Source organism: Ctenopharyngodon idella, chromosome 23, assembly GCF_019924925.1.
Source record: "Ctenopharyngodon idella isolate HZGC_01 chromosome 23, HZGC01, whole genome shotgun sequence".
NCBI classification, from domain to species: Eukaryota; Metazoa; Chordata; class Actinopteri; order Cypriniformes; family Xenocyprididae; genus Ctenopharyngodon; species Ctenopharyngodon idella.
Genome location: NC_067242.1, coordinates 10,002,219 through 10,012,033, shown reverse-complemented (window position 1 = coordinate 10,012,033; position 9,815 = coordinate 10,002,219). Strand labels below are relative to the sequence as shown.

Sequence of the window (9,815 nt, the reverse complement as noted above, 5' to 3'; positions counted from 1 at the left end):
TCCTTCCACCTGACCTTCCGAACGAGTTGGTCAACAGCTTTTATTCCAGAGAGGATAGCAATTAAACTACTCAACCTTAAGACTTAGACTAATGACTTAGAGTTGCAATTAATAAATCTAAATAAGTGGAGATTTAGCTGGTGAGTGGCAAGACTTAAAATTGAAAGAGTTGTGTGGTTTTAAAAGAAGTGCTTATTACTCTGGCCTTAAAATGCAGCCTCAATTCAGTTTAAAATACTTTTTAGCATTTAATAATCCTGTAGTTAAAGGTATATATGTGCGTTTTGTTGTTGTTGTTCAAAATTCAGTACATCATACATCAATCAATAGTCAATACATTATAAATACTTATTCCAAAATATGTTTTTGTCTTACCCTGATTCACTATGGTAAGTGTTTATATTTTAGACCTGACGGGATGGTTTTTGCGGGAAATCACGTACATAGCCTAAGTCACTCGCCCGTGTGTGTCTCGTCATGTCGTAAATAGAGAAAAGTTGACTACTTTGACGTGTGTCTGGTGTGAGAGTGGCATATAGTTGTTACAACGAGCGAGAAAGTTTGACATGGAGCACGATAAATCTTGAACATCCGGGGAATCACCCGTTTTTAAAGCGCTGAACAGAGGAGAGTCTACTGGCAAAAAGAGAACGAATCAAACAAGAATCAAAAGCTTTTCGGAGATGGCGAGAACTGAGGGATTTGAAATGTTTAAAGCGACGCAGAGATGGCATTTTATTACTCAACAGTGAGTAAGGTATTTTATTGAACAGATAAATTGCCATATGTAGCTCTCTAGTGGAGTTCATTGTAAAGCATTATCTATTGTGAAGGGTCATATTCATCCGCACAGTCACGCAGAGCCGAAACACAACCAAAACAATGTTCTTCCGCAATTTTGAAATAGTTTCATAGTCAACTCTAGATGACCTATCAGAACAATTTCCATTATTTATTTATTTATTTTACGCCAGTGCGAGTGATTAGAAAACTTTGCACAGATTATTGTCATAACAACCAACTTCATTTGAATATTTTTCAAATATGGCCTTTGGAAAAAAAAAGTGCATATCCAGCCCTGAGCTAATATAATATAAATGTTAATGAAGATTTGTGCAGTGAGCTGGGAGATGAGTATTTATAATGCTGCAAAACCACTTTAATTTTGGATATGAAATTGGATATTGGATTCCTTCTTTCCTTTCCTTTTTTTTTTTTTTTTTTTTTTGCAGGAGGATATAGTAACACTGCTGACTGTAAAATAAATTAGACCAAGACTGAATAATGAAAAAATGTGACTATTTGGTGAATTCCTATCAGTTTAAGCCGATATGAAATTTGAAACCTGCATAATTGTTTTCTGTCTTATTTGGGAATGGTAATGCAGTTGGAATCCATCCAAATGCAAATGTTTTTCCTCATTCATAATGCATCCATGTATAAAATCATGATAATTGGATTTTGAAAATCATTTTGTAAACAAATGTCATGCGATGTTGTGATTTTGCTTATGATATGAGAGATGTGTTTAAGGCAGTCCATTGCATATAAAAATGTTGCCATCCTTTTTTTGAGGCTTGACTGAAAATAAATATGGATGTCAAATAAGTCAGTATGGTGACATAATGGTTATTTTCTCCATTTATATTAATATAATTAATCAATCAAATTAGTTATTTCCAAACAGCTTCTTTCATTTTAGTGGTAATTGTCTCATAAATATTGCTGAGATGGGATCGGGAAGAAGTTAATACAATGAACTGATTCCATGTGAAGTGGCCAGTGGCCCTAATTAACCCAGACATTTGGTTTTGATGTTGATAAATTGAGTGTACTTGATTCACCATCTGCTACATCTGCACTCAGGTGCGTCCAAAACGACGACAGGTGCTGCGATTCCTCCCCCACCAACCTCACATACACACAATAACAGTGCCAGCTTTCTTTCTTTCTGCATTTAAAAATATTCTATAGGCTTAAAGGTGAAGTATGTACGATTTTTGTTTTTATGTTAAAATACATTCTCTTAATCCAATTTATTGACTACTATTAGTATGCCATTCATGGGCTTTTATCCCCAAAAAGTGTAAACATTGAGCCTCCCAGGCACCATCAAAACATGGGAAAAGACATTCAGCATTGGGTACTGGAGTGCAAGCCAGAATTCGCTACATTTAGACCTTCAAAGATTAAAAATGTCATGAACACGTCAAATCAAACGATGCAACAAGCTACAACAGACATAATATCATAAACCCGTTTAGAAAGACAAATGTAGTTTATACTGTTTACGGATGTGTCCAGTGAAGACAGCCTCAAACATTTGTGGCACATCATTCATGTCAAAAAAGTGCACCCAGTGCAGACACTTGACTTATATAAGCGAGACTCTCGCGTTTGCTTTAGACAGTATCTGCATTTCCCTCAAAACATGAAGCGAGTATTTTTTTTATTAAAGTTCGCCAAAAAAAAAAAAAAAAAAATGAATTAGGTGCTTTTCCATCAAGTTGTGTGAGTGGATGACAGTGGAATTGGTAACCTAGTAACGAATAGTAAATAAAACACCATCAGCAGAAACAGCCGATTAATCATGTGGGTTTAATGTTCGCTACGTCAGAATTTATTGAGCAAATGAGTTTCCATCTCCCATTATTCGCATGAACTCTTTTTCGCACAAGTCAACCACCTCAAGCAAGCGTAAAAACGTTTTTACGAATTTTTTGTTCAAAATTTGGCATTTCCATCACTGGTTTCTGATGCAATACTTCAAAATTCGCATAAAAACAGGGTGAGGGAAACAGCTAGCGTTAGCCCACTCAATAGTTGCTTATGATAGCAACACAGCTAAAAGTATTTCTAATATGTTGGACCTTTTATTGAAAGTTACCTGAGACATGCCTTCACAAGAACACGTAAGCAGGATCGCCATGTCTGCAAAAAACAAAACAGCCCAATCGTGTTCCCGGGGGGAGGTTGGTTGTCTTTCAACCTGCGGACTAAAAATAACCCATGGCAACAGTGTAAAAGTAGCCCAATTCCACAGGAAAACCGGGGATATGGCAGAACAGCGCGTAAAAGTGAGTTGGGGAAGGCAAGGTGCGCGAAATGCTTTATTTTTGTAATTCCATTAGGTGGCACTAGTGTTGTAGAAACTACACACTTCACCTTTAATGTTCCTTAGCATGGTAATTCAAGGCTGTTAAACGTTTTAAATATTCTAGTGTCTGTATGACTACAAAATCACAGCCAAATTAATTATGTCACATGAATAGCCTTATGAATGCCAATAAATGTTTTCTTTTATTCTTAAAACCAGTGCATTTTAGGCTGACCTAATAGCTGAAATATTGCATTTGGTTCTGCTCCACAACAAATATAGGAGAAAAAAAATTGTGATTTTTATATAGTGATTGTAACGGCAGTCTGTTCCTATACCACAAAGCCTATAGCCAGACAACAAACTGAAAATACATTAATTAACATGCCAATCATAAAAATATCTTTACAAATAGTTTACATTTCTATACAATATGAAGTAATTCAGTTATATTTCTAGGCCTCTGAGATGAAGTCAGTGACCTAGACCGGTATAGAATCATTTTTCTCTCAAACATGACGCCGATTTCAAAATATAGAAAAAAATCATCACATTTTTCCAGTGGATTGAATCCATTTTCCATCAATCTTTTTCTTTTCTTTTTTTAAGCTATACACATACATTTCCACATTCTTATTTAAACAAATTATGTACAGTAGCAGAATGAAAATGTCAGCAGAACAAATATGAATATTCTGAAGCTTTTTCTGCAAATCTGCCATACAAAAATAGAGTTCATTATGACACACTCCATCCCGAATGACATCATAGAGAACAGAAACGGTGACTACAACATGTCGCTCTGAATTACACACAGCTATGCATGATGAAAACAAAATACAGTGACAATGTACGTACAATATCATCTTACAGTATCATTACAAATTATGACACATTAAGACATAATTCATTTTTTTCGAGTTACAGTGGTCTGACAAGATTTCAGTCATCCTGAAGTGTGTAAGTTTGAGTCTGATGAAACTAATGTGGCAGTACGGAGCTAAAACTTTCATTAAACCAAGTACTTAACTAGTTATTTTACTTGATTCGGTCTGGGAATCAAAAATATATTTTGATCCGTTGATTAGTTTTCAATCAAATTTTGCACAGAAAACATAAATTGGCTAGTATGAGTGTGTATGTGAGAGACAATATGGGGATGCAGATGCAATCAAAAAAAATAAATAAAGATGTATTAAAAAAAAAAAAAAAAAAAATCAAGCACACACACAAAAAAGGTTTGGCTGATGTTCATTGCCAGACCTCATATTTTAAAATCCTAGAATTATTTAAATAAATTCTTTAATACTGAAGGTTTCAAAAATGCCGTGTTACATTTTTCTGACATTTAAGGCTCATTTTCCACACAGACTGTAAAAATCTTTGCTCAAAGAAATGATCCTTGATGGAAAAAATATCAATGTTTGCATGATGAACTTCAAAATGAACTTATTTGACTTTTACAGGATATGTGCAAATCAAATATGATTGAATGTGCCAAACGCTATAAAAATGAAAAACAGCGGTTGTGACTAGCAGATGCTAAACTTGTCAAAATATTTGCTCTGCCTTCATGGCCTCTGAGAAGAGACGTCCGTCTTCACGTGGTTTCATGTCTTCTGTTCAATGCAGAGTTGATTTCCTCTCTGGATGCAGAACTGATGCATTCTGTGATCAATATGATTCATTCAATCACCATGAAAATGAGTCAATGAATAAATGCATTGATGAAACTGTATAAAAGCATTTACATACATCTATGAAATAAAATACAGAGGACATAATCAACTTACCTTCAGTTGTCAATATCAGACACATGATTCTCCATCTGAAACACAAATGAAAGAAATCAGGAATAACGATTAGCTCAGAAAAATCTGAACGCTCAAACTCTCAAATCAGCGTATTAGAATGATTTCTGATGGATCATGTGACACTGAAGACTGGAGTAAAATTCAGATTTGCCAACACAGGAATTTTATACATTTTAAAATATATTCATATAGAACATGGTTATAACAGTATTTTACTTTTTACTGTATTTCTGATTAAACAAATGCAGCCTTGGTGAGCATAAGAGACTTGTTCAAAAATATAAGAAATATCTTACTGATACCAAACCTTTGAATGCTTTTATATACAGTATATAAAATTTTATTATGTACTTAGCCTGAAAATTATTATATAAAAATATCTTTAGGTATATTTAATTGGCTTTTTAATGTTCAATGTCTAGAATTACCCATTTTATCCAAGTGTTTCATCAGTTAAAACACTTCTGCTTTTTATCCTGCTGCAGCGATAGCTAGGTGCCTTTGTCCATTTAAGGGACTTCCTATAACGTCATAAGTTATTACTTCTATGAGTCCATTTTGGACTTTCTGCGTGAGGGCGCCCTCCAGCTTTGAGTATGAATGAAACATAGATTATTGTTAAAGGATTAGTTCACTTCAGAATTAAAATTTCCTGATAATTTACTCACCCCCATGTCATCCAAGATGTTTATGTCTTTCTTTCTTCAGTCTCCATATAGTGAACTTCAACAGGGATCAACAGGTTGAAGGTCCAAATTGCAGTTTCAGTGCAGCTTCAAAGGGCTCTACATGATCCCAGACGAGGAATAAGGGTCTTATCTAATAAAACAATCGGTCATTTTCTAAAAAAAAAAAAAAGAAGTATATACTTTTTAACCACAAATGCTCATCTTGCACTAGCTCTGCGATGCGCCACGCATTACGTAATCACATTGGAAAGGTCACGTGTGATGTAGGCGGAAGTAGGTGGTAGGGTGAGAAACTCCATCTCATTTTCTCCTCCAACTTCAGAATTGTCCGACATCGTTGTTTTACCTGTTTTTTTTTTTTTTTGTAAAGGCCGTTTTACTTAGTCTTTGCATGTTCGCTTTGTAAACACTTGCTCAGTACTTCCGCCTACGTCACGCGTGACCTTTTCAACATGATTACGTAATGTGTGGCGTGTTGCAGAGCAGTGCAAGATGATTTGTGGTTAAAAAGTATAGAATTTTTTATTTATTTTTTAGAAAATGACTGATTGTTCACTAGATAAGACCCTTATTCCTCATCTGGGATCGTGTAGAGCCCTTTGAAGCTGCACTGAAACTGCAATTTGGACCTTCAACCCGTTGGTAACTGCTGAAGTCCACTATATGGAAAAAATTTCCTCAAAAACCTTAATTTCTTTTCGACTGAAGAAAGACATCTTGGACGACATGGGGATGAGTAAATTATCAGGAAATTTTAATTCTGAAGTGAACTAATCCTTTAATGTTAAGCGCTCCATAATTACTTACATTGCATCATTTTGGATGAAAATGAAACGTCAGGTCATGCATAGAATATCTTCTCTTTGAATTTAAATTTAGATTTATTCACATTGGCCCAAAAAATTGGTTTTATTGTAAATGTGCAGGGCTGGGGGTACTCCAGGACAGGTTTGAGAACCACTCATCTAACAGCCCATACGTTTTCAGACGGGCAAATGCATATCAATAAAAGCTGCATGGTATAAAAAGAGCAGATGTACTCTGATAACCCAGCTATTCACTCACCTTGAGAAAGAGCAGCTCAGGTTCTCAAAAGACCTTGAGATTTACTTGCTCAATACTTATATTCATCATAATATTTAAACAATCCTATGACCTCAATTTCCCATTTGTAGAAACATATTCAGGGTCCGAAATCACTTCTCTAGAGTTTTTTTAAAAATCTAGCCAATTTATATCTGTATTGTTTGGGTATCTACTAAATCCAGCTGCATTAGAGGTCACACTTTGACCTGAAATGTGGGCAACTTGCCACTGGGAATCTTTCCAGCAGGAGTTCGCTTTGACGTTTCATTTCCACAGTTTAAGAAATGTTAGAGCTCATTAAAATACAGTCTGCTTGTCTCCTCAGTGGGAAGCACATCCTAAATCTTAATTTGAATTTGCTGTTGGTCGCGGTGCTGCTGGACCCTAGTGTCTCCAGAGGTTCTGACTCTGTTTTAATTACGGAGCGTGACAGGTGAGGGTTAAGAGAGCAGGAAGCAGCCCAGCGGAACCCTGTCAGCTTCTGCTCTCATGTCCGCAACGATGAATAAATATGCAGAATTAGCTTCAACAGACCCACCGATGCCAGTGAGGCCCGCGGGGGGTGAACGTACCAGATCAGTGCTGCCTTCTTCGTCGTAGTCATCCTCGCCACCATCTGTCATTTCTCCCGCCTCTGCATCCAGCGGTCCCTCTCCTCCCTCTTCTCCGGAGTTGTCCGCCGTCTCCGATATCGACTCCTCATGCAAAGAGTCACAGTTATCCTCATATTTCCTATGAGGCTCTGAAGAAAAGACATGTGACGATTATGATTTATATCACAAATATCAGTCATATTGTGTGCAATTTCACCTAAAATTAGATTTTTTCATCCTCATGTCATTGTAAACCTATTTGACTGAATTTTGAAGTATGAAAGAAGCCAGATGAATATTTGATACATTTTAACATGATTTTTCTAAAAATGAGGGATCATCAAGTAAGCCTAAGCTGCTTCAGTCCAGTAAGTGTTCATTTTGAAACATTATTAACAATATAAAAGTTATTAAATGTTCACTTTATAAAAACCATTAAAGATTTCACAGAAAAACAACACATTTACCACAACCTGAAGGGGGACGAATTATACTTACGAATTATATATAAAGAACTTTTACGTACTCAGATGACAAAAGGCATGTAGTAGATTGTATACAACAGGTTTTCAAGCAAAGTTTTGATAATGTTGGTAATTTAGAGGCCATAACAGTAGAAGTTAGTAGCAAGAATAATATGTTTTTATTATTTATTATGGGAAAAAAGGCAGCGTGAACATTTTTAAAATGTCTTCTTTTGTATCCCACAGATGAAAGTCAGTCATATAGGTTTGGAACGACATGAGGGTGAGTAAATGATATAGAATAGTCATTTTTGGGTGAACTATGTCTGTATGAATCAAGCACATGCAATATTCTTAAAGTTTGACTCTTGAATCCGAGACTGCCATTCCTCAGTGTGTCTACTAGATGAAAACAGCGCTCTCATCTACTGTTGAACATGGTGAAATGGGATTTGCTATAGTAAAACAGTGCAAGATTGCCTTTATAACAGTTATGACAAATTGGCTGCTGTCTCCTCGCCTGTCACAGAGATAGATAGCGTATACACTCCTAATATTTCTCCCCGTACAGCCGATGTTTGCAACCCAGTCCTGCTGGACTGGATTTTATTTCTGACTCACCGCACTCGGATCGCTGCTGTTTCTCGATCTTCTCCAGGCGACCCAGAAGAGAGTCGATCTTCATCTTGATCTGAGTCAGCTCACGTTTGATAGTCTGGAGTTGATCGGTCTTCACTGCAAGTGAAGAAAATGCAATAAACACACAATTTGAGGAGATTACAGTGCATCCATGTTCATGCTTTTATCAGCACAGATAATGTCTGAAAGCTCGTTCAGGGCTGCTGGTTCTAAACTAAGAGTTCAAAGAACTTCCTGTCTTGCTGTTTTTAATTTAGCTTTATCCCTGATCTCATTCAGACATGCTGGTTAATATCGACCAATGCAAGTAAGACCATGTTTCTCCATGTGTTTTCATGGATACTGCTTTTATCAGTCAATAAAACCTAACAAGAACTGTTTCCAGCCTGAAGCAAATTCAAATAATCAAGTGTTATGCTTGTTTTTTCTGTTAGCTGACTCAATAAAAGAAGAGTTCTTTTGAAGTGGAATATTATCATGCTGTTCATTGCATACTGCAAAATACATATGGTTTATTGCATATAGCTTCTTTAAATCTGTTAACCGTCATCCCCTTTTGAGCATAGAGCTGAAATTCAATGGTTGTAATTCATGAATGCTATAGAATACAGACCTAACGTTGGTCTCTTTTTGAAGAAGACACTCAGTAGATTATTGCACAAGTGAAAGCAGCTTTTAAAAGTGTAAAAAAGAAGTTTAGGTTTACCGTAAAGCAAATGTACTGAACTTAATGTTTTTATTTAAAATATTTATTTTACAAAATAATTTGGACTCTAAAATTTCTAGAAAATCAAAGCCATATATCCAAGCTGTGTTCCAAATTTGAAGTTGATATCACAAAAATTGATAGTGTTTTAAAGCACCATGGTAATGCAATGTTCACTTTCAGGGTATTCCACGCATACAGGAAAATATACATGAATGTACAGTATACATATTGCAAAAGTACATTATTCTAAAAGGATTTTTGTAGATGTTTGTCTTCACTTGGCTACAGATCCGGTCTGCTAACACTTAAGTTGTAGTTTAGTCCTAAAGAGTAACTAGACAGTTTACAATCTTGCGTGATGACAGTGCTCATGAGCAAGACACTTCACCTCTGGTCACCCTGAAAGACTCTCCATACAATTAATACGCTACGTCACATGAGATGAAAAGCCTCTGCTCAGTGCCTGCTAGCTTAATTCATGTTGCTAATTTCTGTAAATACTCTGCGCTTTAAATATGTCCATTGGTTTTTTTTTTTTATCTGACAGCTGTCAGAATAATCTCCCTCAGATGACTACACCATTGAACACACATTGAATCTAATAAATACTTAAAATCAGCAGGCCTCTCTGAGCAAACCAGACTGAACTCTGTGGTAATTGAAAGACCAAATAGGCTGGGAAAAGGGCAGTAAATGGTCTCCGACGCAGGATCAGTTTAAAAAT

The 9,815-nt window shown here is 36.0% G+C and overlaps 1 protein-coding gene across 3 annotated transcripts in view; it reads right to left on the bottom strand.

The window, feature by feature from the left end:
- Positions 1 to 3,281: 3,281 nt before the first annotated feature.
- Positions 3,282 to 9,815, bottom strand: part of LOC127505934 (RNA-binding Raly-like protein) — a 142,531-nt gene continuing 135,997 nt past the window's right edge. For all 3 annotated transcript variants that reach the window (XM_051881921.1, XM_051881922.1, XM_051881920.1), the window contains 4 exons: positions 8,365 to 8,478; positions 7,259 to 7,428; positions 4,891 to 4,925; positions 3,282 to 4,765 (listed from right to left, as the gene is read on the bottom strand). In XM_051881921.1, coding sequence (XP_051737881.1) covers positions 4,893 to 4,925; positions 7,259 to 7,428; positions 8,365 to 8,478 — 317 coding nt within the window. In that variant the 3' untranslated portion in view covers positions 3,282 to 4,765; positions 4,891 to 4,892. The remainder of the gene's footprint in view (positions 4,766 to 4,890; positions 4,926 to 7,258; positions 7,429 to 8,364; positions 8,479 to 9,815) is intronic.